General features: G+C 40.9%; 3 protein-coding genes across 3 annotated transcripts in view; all 3 read left to right on the top strand.

Annotated features, from left to right (window-relative positions):
* Window positions 1-23: 23 nt before the first annotated feature.
* On the top strand, window positions 24-6,940 carry samm50 (SAMM50 sorting and assembly machinery component). The gene is made up of 15 exons (XM_062546867.1): window positions 24-172; window positions 646-756; window positions 846-947; window positions 1,038-1,125; window positions 1,203-1,309; window positions 1,462-1,592; window positions 2,103-2,190; window positions 3,365-3,493; window positions 3,635-3,706; window positions 3,857-3,943; window positions 4,119-4,189; window positions 4,798-4,865; window positions 5,148-5,294; window positions 6,231-6,372; window positions 6,558-6,940. Exons 1-15 carry the CDS (start codon window positions 152-154, stop codon window positions 6,601-6,603), a joined length of 1,410 nt encoding a protein of 469 aa, XP_062402851.1. The 5' UTR covers window positions 24-151; the 3' UTR covers window positions 6,604-6,940.
* A 1,790-nt stretch (window positions 6,941-8,730) lies between these two features.
* si:dkey-10o6.2 (uncharacterized protein LOC100124608 homolog) lies at window positions 8,731-11,768 on the top strand. The gene is made up of 7 exons (XM_062546866.1): window positions 8,731-9,031; window positions 9,328-9,452; window positions 9,551-9,617; window positions 9,735-9,888; window positions 10,514-10,659; window positions 11,093-11,203; window positions 11,362-11,768. The coding sequence occupies exons 1-7, from the start codon at window positions 8,879-8,881 to the stop codon at window positions 11,557-11,559; spliced, it is 954 nt and encodes a 317-aa protein (XP_062402850.1). The 5' UTR covers window positions 8,731-8,878; the 3' UTR covers window positions 11,560-11,768.
* A 1-nt stretch (window position 11,769) lies between these two features.
* The window catches only part of cacna2d4b (calcium channel, voltage-dependent, alpha 2/delta subunit 4b), a 33,570-nt gene continuing 33,419 nt past the window's right edge, over window positions 11,770-11,920 (top strand). The window contains exon 1 of the mRNA XM_062546865.1: window positions 11,770-11,823. The gene's annotated coding sequence lies outside the window, so the exon portion shown is untranslated. The remainder of the gene's footprint in view (window positions 11,824-11,920) is intronic.

Here is an 11,920-nt window from a genome sequence, read left to right as displayed (position 1 = left end):
CAGATAGCCAATCAGACGTCAGAAGGGCGGGTCAACCGACTGTCATGGCGGCCTCTGTAAGTGGGGCTTGAATTTCCATATCGTGTCAACTACACTTCCAACTTTCTTATTGACTTTCTCCCTAAAGACTTTTTCATCGAGAGCTATTATCATGGGGACTGTACACGCACGGGTAAGACTATATGAATGATGTGAAGAAATGACCACTGCATGACCTCTGATTACAGCATGTGCAGCTAGCTTAGCTCTGCTCAGTCAGTATTCAGTTAATGTTAGCCCGAACCGGGTATCTTCCAAATAAAATGAATGGATCAAAGGATACAGTTGCACATTAATGTTAAACATAACCGCATGTAGACTATTCTTCAAATCACGACTTGTGTAGTAAGATGGGAAGATCTGCGAATCAGCTGAATTCTCTCGGCGGCATTTTCAGAAGGTAGTCATGCTCTGTACATGGCTACGTTGCAGTGACACCAATGTAAAGCTCTCTCACCTGTGGTCCAAAACATTAGTTTTGGTGCGTAGAAGGCTACGTGGAAGAGATTTCTTATCAGAAAGACTGTCCCGTAACCTCAGCTGTCGTTGAAATAATTGTAACGAAAACTGTCCTGATCTTAAACTTTTGCTGTATATTTCATGTAGGCTCTGGACCCTATGCCAATGCATGGCCCTGAACTCGGTGTCCAGGCAGATGACATTGATTTGCCAGAGCCTGAGCAAGAAGCCAAACAAGAAGTTCTCGAAAATAAAGATGTATGTTTATTTTTTGATATGATATCGATTATGATTAGCCAAATGTATTTTTCCTTGTGCACTAGTTTCTAAACTATTTTATTTTCTAGATTGTTGTCCAAAGGGTGCATGTAGATGGTCTTGGTCGCACTAAGGAAGACCTTCTCACATATGAAATCGCAGATGTCTTTAAGGCCAGGAACTTGATCGACGTGAGTATCTAATGTGCATAATTATACCTGGACAATTTATCAATGGCCCTCCCAAAGGGTTAAGCTTACTCAGCATGATGATGCTTACAGGTCATGAAGAAGTCCCATGAAGCCAGACAGAAACTTCTGCGGCTGGGAATATTCAGAAAAGTTGAAGTTGTTATCGACACATCTCAGGGTAAGAAGTCGGTTAGGAGACAAGGACAGAAATGTTTTCTGTGGGGGAACACTTGTTTTACAACAGTATCTCTGCAGGTGTCGATGCATTGCCGAACGGGCTGGATGTAACGTTTGAAGTGAAGGAGCTGAGGCGGATGACTGGCAGCTACAATACCATGGTCGGAAACAATGAAGGAAGCATGGTAAGGGACCTCATATATCATCCATCAATTCTTACATTTTATTGCTTTGCTCTTCACATACACAACATACTTGAAGGGTTGTACTTGTCAGTGAAATTATTGTTCAATCCCTTGACGTTTATGGTATATGTGTTTTTTTTTTCTGATCTCAGGTACTCGGTCTTAAACTTCCAAATATGTTGGGGCGTGCAGAAAAACTCACCTTCCAGTTCTCTTATGGTACAAAAGAGACGTCTTACGGCCTGTCATTCTTTAAGCCCCAGCCAGGACACTTTGAGCGCAAGTATGTCTGGTTTCAGAGAAAGTCACATGAGGATATAAGCTATTTTTTTCCTCTAAATTGTATTACATTTTAGTCTAGGTGAGCCAAGATGAATCTGTAAGCAAATTTGAATTTGTTCTGCAGGTCCATCTGGACAAAAGAACTTTGACACCCCTTTCTGAACTTGCAGTTTTGCTACTTTCATGGGCGTTATCAGGAGTGAAATAAAACTTACATATGAATTAAAGAGAAACAGAAGTGCAGCAACATATCTGTGTGTAAACAAAGGTTTCTAAATGCAGTTGTTTACTCAATTCCAAAGAAAATACACACTCCTGGGTTTTTGGAAACGGATGTCAATTTCCCTCCATTCCAGACTAACCTGCAGACCATATTCACATTTGCTAACCGGCTCATCCAGGTTCACCCAAGCGAATTAGATTTGTCAGAAGGCCTCTCTTTTTCCTAGTGGTTTGCTGTGTTCTGTGTATCTTGTGAACTTCACTGATTTCACTGGTGTCTGTGTTTCAGTTTCTCCATCAATGCATATAAAGTCACTGGGCAGTTCCCGTGGAGTTCACTCAGAGAGACTGATAGAGGGATCTCTACGGAAGTCAGTGTAAGTAATCCAGCTCATTTTGTTACATTGTGTTTGCATTCTCTTTCAATTGCTTTTTTTGCATCCATCACTCTACATGTCCCACGTAGCGATGAGCCATTGTGAACATCGTCGCTATACTTCCAAGTTGTTGTCATTAATCCTGATTATTTTGAATTATTCAGCCAGGATCCAATCATCCTTAGATTATTTAAGGCAATATAGGTCTTAAGTGACATCAGCTAGGCTAAACGCTGAAGTCATTATGATTTTCTAAGGTTAATTACACTCTCTATCCAATGTAATGGCAAATCTAACATGATGGCAGGATAACTTTGTGGTGTATGCGCAACCTAAAGGTATGCTAGGTTTTCTGTATTGTTGCGAGCAAAGTAGCCTGTTTTCCAGACTCACTAATCAATTGCACTTTGACGAGTCTGGCCTCTCATTATTGTGAATTGTTTCCAACTCTATCATTGTGGGAGGCATAGACTTTGTTTAACACTTTGGTTAGGCTGGACCACTGATTTCAACATTGATCAGGGATTCCTACTGTTACTTCTTATTTTGCCTAAACTGACAAACTATGTTGGCAGTCAGGAAACAGTGTATGTAGGGCTACCACAGCCACTTTTGATTTCGAAACTAGCGTCATCCCCTCACATTGCTTATTGGCCTGGCACCCAGGTGGCCGATACCCTGGAAATTCAGAGTTCTCGTGAGAGCGCAATTTAGATTTGCTCAGCGAGTCACTCTGGCAGTCAATAATAATGCCCATTACCCATGCTCTTGGAGCCAAGCTACACTTATCACATCGGTGTATTTGATTTAGGCGGGACAGCGCTGCAACGCCGAAGTCCGGAATCAGTCAGTAAACATTGGCCGTAGTGTTATCCAATTACATTGATGTCCGGAATCAGTCAGTAAACATCCAGTCTTATCCAATTGCGTGCAGTGATGTTTCAAATCCTTGCATACCCATTACTGGATTTGCTCTAATCTGTTCTGAACGTGTAAGAATAAGTAGTTGACTAAATTAAGAAAAAGTTGTTGATAATGAAACTTTTTTGTGAACACTTTGTTTTTATGGTGACATATTTAACGATGCATACAACACTTGATGTGTGTCAATAGTTTGTACAATTTATGAAATGCTCTTCCCTCTGTGTGTCTCTTGTGACCGTCTCCTCCCTAGTTTCCCATCTCGTGGACCAACCACACCCTGAAGTGGGAGGGAGTGTGGAGGGAGCTGGGCTGCCTGGCCCGCACCGCCTCCTTTGCCGTCCGGGAGGAGAGTGGCCACTCGCTAAAGTCCTCCCTCTCGGTATTTACCTTTTCAGTGATGCATTTTTTTGTAATTAGTCTATAGATGGTATACAGTATGACTTTCAAGGGCAATATATAGACAAGACCAGTGTGTGTGATGTGAGCAGTTGGTTCATTCTGTGGTTTTCTTCTTTCACAGCATGCCATGGTCATCGACACACGAAACTCGTCAATTCTTCCCAGAAAGGGTGCCTTACTGAAAATTAATCAGGTTAGTTACCTCTATGTGAGGACACCACACACACACACACACACACACACACACACACACACACACACACACACACTTAACTTAATAGGCCTCATTGATTTCTCATTTAAATGAAGGCAGTCCAGTCATGCCTGGTGATTTGCACTCTAGGAGCTGGCTGGGTACACAGGTGGAGATGTGAGCTATCTGAAGGAGGACTTTGAAATCCAGCTCAACAGGCGTCTCCCCTTCGATTCGGTGAGTAGCACAGAAAACACTATTAATCATGTAGATGTTTCTAAACATTGTAAACAAGTATTAAAATGGTCTCCTCATGTCATCAGAATGGTACCTCAGTTGGCATGATCAGCTGGAGAACAACTGTTGATGTAGGGAAAAGCTTTCTAAAGCCATATTGTCTTATCCTTTGTAGATCCTGTCTACCTCCTTCTGGGGTGGTATGCTCCTGCCTATTGGAGAGAAGCCCACCAGCATTGCTGACAGGTTAGTGCTTTAGCTACTGTATACCATTTAGCTGTTGTGTTACCGGGTGCTGGTACAATTCTATTGCATGAACTATTATAACTATTCATAACTGTTCAAGTAGTTAGAATATCTTTGTCAGCAACAAGATTTGCACCACGAAGTTTTAAAAACCTGTTCTTTTATGGGTCTTTCTTTTTCTGACTATTGAAATAACTTACATAGGGCTATGCAACAGAAGAACAGAGTACATACAAATCAATTGGTAAACAAAAATCAGTCAACAAGTGGCAAACATGTATGGGAACCTCTACGGGACTGTTGGAAAACCATTCACTGTCTTCTGGGTGTTGAGAGGTTGCCAAGAGTGTGAACTGCTGTCATCATACCAAAAGTTAACTTGTGAAGAGCCTAAGAGCTCTTTTCTCATTGTTGTTGATAACTTCACCCCCTGTTTGTAAATTGTTAGTGCTGAGTTTTGTTCTGCAGTTAAAATAATCAGAAAAATAAATGTTTTGACGGGTAGTGTAAATAAAGACCAATAATCAGTGCAATGCCTTGAAAATGTATTATCCACGGTTGTTTGTATTTCTGTAAATGTATTATTGTGTCTATGTTTCTTTCTACAGATTCTATCTGGGTGGTCCCACAAGTGTAAGAGGTTTCAGTATGTACAGCATCGGGCCACAGAGTGAAGGTATGTGTCGTCTGCATTGTCGTCTGAAAACCCAAGAGCATCTATGCTTTTGGCAATATAAGCCTCTTGTGAAAGACCTTTTTTGAGAGGTCTTCATCCAATTATATCTAGAATAGTATTGAACAGATTATACTGACTTATTCTCCTGAGTGTGAAATATCTCCATCACTCAAGATGATTAGCTGGTGTTATTTTGACAGTAAAGCATCAAAAGACCGATTAGACGGACAATGCTGCAGTTTGTGAAATGTTTCATCACATCCATCTTCTTTTGGTGGACAGGTGACTATCTTGGTGGAGAAGCGTATTGGGCTGGAGGAGTCCATATGTACACGCCACTACCATTTCGCCCGGGCAGAGGAGGCTTTGGAGACCTGTTCAGGACCCATTTCTTCCTGAATGCTGGGAATTTGTGCAACCTAAACTATGGTGAGTAGCGTGCATGGGATGGGACCAGTATGTGGGCGGTGGTGGTTTAGTGACAAAGGTGCCAGGCTAGCACATCAAAAAAAAAAAGTTGTCAATGCCAGCCTGCAGTCATAGTCATAAATTGATTGATATCCGGGTCATTTGCGGGCGGGTCAGTTAAAATTGACTAAATATATTTGTAAAAAATACTTAAAATATCAAGAGAAGCCTAACATCAATATTTGACTCATAATTGCTTTTCAAAGACACCATTGGCTAAATGACAGACTTCAATCGATGCAGCATGAACTTGCCACATACTGTAGTCTAACTGTGTGATAGAAGTATGAAGATCGAGATGAAGAAGGAGACGCAAGAATTGTACGAATTTAAAATAGCAAAGACAGTCCTCCGGTATGGGAAATATATGGAGAGGCTTTTAAAGAAGATGACAGCAGTGCTGGTTATGGTCTATTCACTTCATCCGAAGCCATTTTAAAGTATGACCACCACAAAACAGGCACAACCAGGCACTGGAACTGCTTTTTTTTTTTAGGCTAGGCACAAGACCTAATGACAAGTCCTGTAGCTCAGTGAAATAATGGTGATACTTTACACCTTTCATCAGCCTACCGGAATTTTATGATCCCACACAGGCCATGTGTAGCCATGTTAAACTTTTAGCCTAACTTAGATGTCGTAAAAGTGAAAAAACTTTGTGTCCATGGGCATTTGATAAGGGATGTTATGTCATGGGTGCTGCAGGAATTACTGTAATGTTACAGTACACAGGCTATGCACAGCTATGCATAGACTATGGTGCTAAGTGTTTTTCTAGAATTCTCCAAAAATTAATTGCTTATTCAGTAGTAATTCCAGCACTTAGTTCTTAGTTAGTGTCTCAGTCCTTTCCGATGGTCTTGCTTGGCTAATAGAACTTATTTCCTAATTGTCCAGGTGAGGGCCCACGGGCACACCTAAAGAAATTGGCTGAGTGTATCCGCTGGTCCTATGGAGCAGGTATCGTCTTGCGCCTTGGGAACATCGCTCGTCTGGAACTGAACTATTGCATTCCCATGGGTGTCCAGAGTGGAGACAGGTAACCATTGTAACGGAGTGTGTGGCAGCGCTATTTGTACCCACTGTATATTGTAGTGATTTGAAATGATGTAGAGTGTGCTATGTACTCTACTGTAGATCTGAGTAGCCACAGAATAGAAATAATGGCAACAATATCCATTAATTGACGTACAGTAGATGCTGATAACCCTTTTCTTTCTTCAGGATATGTGACGGTGTCCAGTTTGGAGCAGGCATTCGATTCTTGTGAGGCAGGACCTGTGGTCCCGTAGTCTTGTGCATAGACATTGGAATGACACATTTCTTTCTGATGGCCGGAAGCTTCCAGAAGGATTTCATAGCACTTACAGGTTTCACAAATTGACCAAACCTGGCATCATGGCGCAGTTACAAAAATTAAGCGTGATGGGACTACAGCAGTTGAGGAGGCCAGGACCTTCAGTCCAGGAGTACCGCTCTTGCTCACTGTGTTTTGAAGCTTCTGCAGGAGGGATATCAGCCATCAGTGCTCTTAAGTCAAAATATTTATTTGTAATATGAATGTAATTCAATAAATAATTCCCCGACCCCCATCCCCTCTCATCCTATTTATGTTGTGCATGATCAGTTTGCCCTTGAGTGGAGAAGTTCATTTTAAGATTCCACAACCTATTTGTCCGGTGACAAAGACTGATGATCTACATTTTGAATTTAATCGTTTCCCATAAGTATTTTAAGTCTGTAAAGCAAGTGTCTGGGCTGAGAAGTATAGCAGGTAAGGACATGTATAATCATTTGAGTGAAGTGGAATATTAAAGGTACTAATGCTGTTTTAGCTATTTCTCTGTTAGTAATCAAGGCTCTTTGGCGAGACTTTTGTACTCTGAGGCCGGCGGCTTGCCGGACCAAAGTTGCAGGGCTGGTTTTTCGGCTCACAGACACTAGGGGGAAGCGAGACGGCCACCATTTAACCCAGAAAAAGTCACATAACCATTCCAATGACTGAAGCTGTTAAGGTCAATTAAGCTAAAAAAAAAAACCTGCATAGTTCCCCTTGAATGGTAATGGTTGTGTATAAAGAAAAGGGTTTGACAAAAAAGACAGGGAATTTGACCCATGAAGACTGAGTTTTCTTCAAGAAAACTTAGATATGGCAGATAAAGCAAAACACTGGCCTGGAAACACTGCACTTTAGGATGGAGAAGACTAATTGAAAGGAAGAACTGTCAAGAAGAGAAACAGTCTACGGTAATATAAACTTGGTGTGTGTGTGATTAATTCTGTTAGTTTGATCACTTGTTACAAACTGGCAAATGGTCAAATATCCAACAGAGAAAGTTTGCAGAAGTGAGATGATATGTCATAACTTGATGACGGAGAATTTCTAGAACACTGAATTTTCACAATACTCTCTTGAGTCATCACTTAGCCCACTGTATGTGAAGGTTGCAAAATATCATGGAATTATTGAGAAATTATGCATTGCTTTCTCTTTCTATCCATACACGTCTATCATGCTCTTTAAACTAGGGTGCCTAATTACCAGCTAGGCCTGAAATTGTATGATGACAGTGGTTCATTCAAACTACATCATAGAAATGTATTTCGTCAGACATAATCATTTTAATAGGCCTGCTGAAAATTATTGCCCACACACACATGCACAAATGGTATGCTCATGGTGACGTATAAAGCCGCAGTTCATCTCGAATGGGAACCACCTAGGCTGCGACATCAAGTCGAATCCCACTAAAGACAAACAACCTGAACCGTAGCCTGCTTTGTGACCAATAAATAGGGCTCGGGCACACGCATTCTAGGAATATTGCCGCCATATTGGTAGCGCACCGAACGTATCCATGCATTCAGATGCAGAAGACAAGAAGCAGAATATAGTAGGCCTATTAGCTATTCTTTTCCTCTTGCGATCGTGGGCTGCGCTGTTACACCCCACTACACAGCAACATACGACCAAGAAAACTAAGTAACAGGAGTAAATCCATTGTAATCCATAGTAAACTAAGGAGTGAGGCTGTCAATATGGCTGTGCCCGCGAAGTTTTCAGTCAGGATAAAAACTGTATTTATTTATTTAGCTATTTAAGAAAGAGTCCCCACAGGATGTTAAAAACGATATCTTCCAGTTGTACACGTTGACTGTTTAAGCGTTAAAATAATGAGTCTACAGCACTATCGAGGTTGCAAATGTTCGAAATGCGTATTTTTGTACTGTAAATGGCTCATGAGGCTTTCACTCGGAATTTTAAATATGTAGGCAACACAATCGTGTAGGCCTGCACTTACCTTTTTTTATAGGAAGTGTTTTATAAACTCTCCTGGAGGAGGGGCGGGACTGTTGAGGTCGAGCCTAATATGTGCCGTTCAAAGGTCCACGGCGCATCACGGTCCATCACGGTCAGTCAGATCTGCGCAGTGGTGCATGACTTGTGCACGACTTGTTGCGGGGAGCTTTGCTGCGCTTAACTGTCACTGTAAAATCGTAACAGATTCGAACAAGTTGTAGGCCTACACTGTACTACATTTATCATGAAGATACCCATTGTCAACTTCGAGGACTACATGCTAGGGGAAACAAACATCTCTGCCGAAAACCTGCAGAAAATATGTGCCAGCCTGAAGACAGCGTTCATAGAAGTTGGTTTTGTTTATTTGAAGAACACTGGAATAACACAGCAAGAGGTCAGAGGATATACTTATCTTCTCATCCAAACTACCGTAGCTATGTAAGATCATCAATGATCATCATGTCGTGTCGTGAAAATAACCAGTGATTGTTGATAGGCGGAGCAATCTATGGCGGAACACTGAAAAAAAAAAAAAAAAAAAATTAGAAAGTGGGAGTTATGTGCCGGGTGATCTGCTGTAGGCCTAGTCCCTCTAGTTCCGCGATTCTGGTTGATTGAATTGATTGATTTATGACTAGCTCAATGAAGTCCAAACTAGGTCTGACTTCAAGACTTTATTCTCTCTGCTAGGTGGATGAGGTGATGAAAATTTCAAAGGAATTCTTTTACCTTCCTGAGGAGAAGAAACTTTCTTTCAGCAGGGGCAGTTTCAACAATAACCCCAATCATGGTTGGGTCTCCCTAGAAAGAGAGAGGTTTGCTACCTAAAGAATTGACCAAAGCACATGACATTTTGTGATTAATAATGTCATTTTTGTTTTGTGTTAACTTCTTTCAACAATTATGTTTACAGTTTAAATCCAACAAGACCTGGTGATCTAAAGGAAGCGTTCAACACCAGCTCACTGCACCCTGATATAGTAATTATCCCTCATATTGTAACTCATAGTATCCACACAAAAGTCTCCAAATACAATAATATGTGCTTTTGAAGATGGCATAGGATCTCTTTGGATGTCCCTTTCTTTCCCCCTCAGAAATGGCCATCTGAAGATGTCCCTGGTTTTAGAGACAAGCAAGCTTCCTTCTTCATGCGCTGTAAAGAGCTTTCTCTCAGGGTTCTCAGACTGATGGGTCTCAGTTTAGGCCTAGATGCTGATGTCTTTGTCAGTGCACACAAGCAAATTGGAAGTAAGTCGGACATAACCCATAATAGCCATAGAATGCGCTCTGTGCAAGATATAATGTAAGACTTGGTGATATTAGAAACGAATATTATTGATGATATATGCCAAACTCATACACCGTCCTAGAGATTATGAAGTGTAACTGTACAATGACCAATCTATGCTTTTAAGATTTCTTTGCTGATATAGCCTACCCTTTGAATAGTTTGGTCAGTCAGTAGTCAGCATTGACCAAATAGTTAGTATGTCTGTAGGCCTATAGCATGTTAGCATGGATCTGAATCCAAAGGTTGTCTGAAAGATTGAGAGTGGACAAGCTGTCAGAGCCTGCATTTATATTCATCAATACTGAGGACGTAGCAGATATCGCTTGTCATTATTAGTTCTGTCACTAGTGTGATCAGTTGACCTTGGACAAAGCGAAAATAAGCTTCAATACTATTAGACCCCTGGCGTGAAAATATGACTCTCAAAGCCACTGCTCACAAACTTTATAGGTTAATTGTACTGCAGCGGCAAAGCTTATCTTTGACCTTTGACCTTTGTAAATAAATGCTAACAGTGGATAATGTAGCTTTGAAAAGCCCGCCTTGTCACATGTATTAAGCCATGTTTGTTGTCTCTCACAGCTGATGAGAATGGCTCCACTCTGCGGACGCTGTACTATCCCCCAGTGGACAGTGATCAAGTGAAGGAGGGCCAGCTGCGCTGTGGGGAACACTCCGATTATGGCAGCATCACTCTCGTCTTCCAGAGCCCAGAGGGAGGACTACAGGTGACTAGAGAGCAAAGAAGACTATCAATTGTTGACCATCAGTTTTCACCAAAATCATGAGTTGTCCAGGGATCTGTCATATGAGTCACATGAGTGACATGAAATAGTGCATGTCCTGTATGTGTATTAGGAATGAGCAACACTGTGAAAACCATTAGAATCTCCTCAGAGCCTCTTTGCCTCACATTCTGTGCTCTGAGCCGCGAGATGTGTATGTGCATTTTGGGGCTGTTAACATTCAGTGTGTTGAATCAATTTGTCAAAATGATGTAAATTATTGAATTCCTTGTTAGAAATATAACAATGATTTTCTCTCTGCCTGTTCCTGATTGTGGAGTAAATTGATTTTGTTGCCATCAGAACACGTAGACCATGCCGCTGTGGTCATGTTGTTCTGAAATCTTGTCAGAATTTTATATGGTTTATACCCTAGGTTTTGTCACGATCAGGACAGTACATTTCAGCTCCATTTATCCCTGGGACAGTTTTACTGAATATTGCTGATCTCATGCAGAGGTGGACTAGTGATGTTTTTATTTCTGCGGTAAGTTCAATTTGGCAGGATCTTGTAACCTTGTGATGTTTCCCCACACAAATTTTAGGTGAATGTTTTAGGTTTTTTTTACCGTAAAGTCAATTGTTGTTGTAGCTGTTTGACATTAGTTCCATTCACCTTACTTTTCATGTTTTTGTCTTGCCCAGGTCCATCGAGTGCTGCTACCCTCTCCTGGAGATTCAACCACACGCCAGTCTTTGGCCTATTTTGTACAGCCTGATGATGAGGCCTTGATTACTTGCTGTGATGGCTTAAACAAGTATCCCCCTGTAAAATCAGGGCATTACCTTATGGAAAGATTTAAGGAAAGTTATGGACGTAAGTCATCCTCCATGGAATCCTAGATGATAAAATTGTTGGAAACTTTATAATCACAATTAATTTCTAGCAGTGTTGTTTTCAAATTGATAGCAAATAATATGTTTATTATCTAGATTTATTTTACTGTAGGGATATTTGTAGATTCATTATAACTATAATGTCATCATTGTTTTTTTCTAACAATGTTTTAATATTGGAAGTTGTCTTATCAATTAAAGCAATAAAAACTTTCTCCTCTATGTGTTTCATGAAGCAAAGTTATACATATAAATGGCCCACGTGATATGGTAAGTAAACAGCACAATGTGCACCAAAGGGCAATAATCATAATGTTATTGGAAAGCTTAACAAATGTGGCCAAATAAAAGCACGGCATCTTAGGTA

The sequence above is a fragment of the Sardina pilchardus genome, chromosome 10 (assembly GCF_963854185.1).
Source record: "Sardina pilchardus chromosome 10, fSarPil1.1, whole genome shotgun sequence".
NCBI classification, from domain to species: Eukaryota; Metazoa; Chordata; class Actinopteri; order Clupeiformes; family Clupeidae; genus Sardina; species Sardina pilchardus.
The sequence above is the reverse complement of the archived record's forward strand: the minus strand, read 5'-3'. Positions and strand labels throughout refer to the sequence as shown.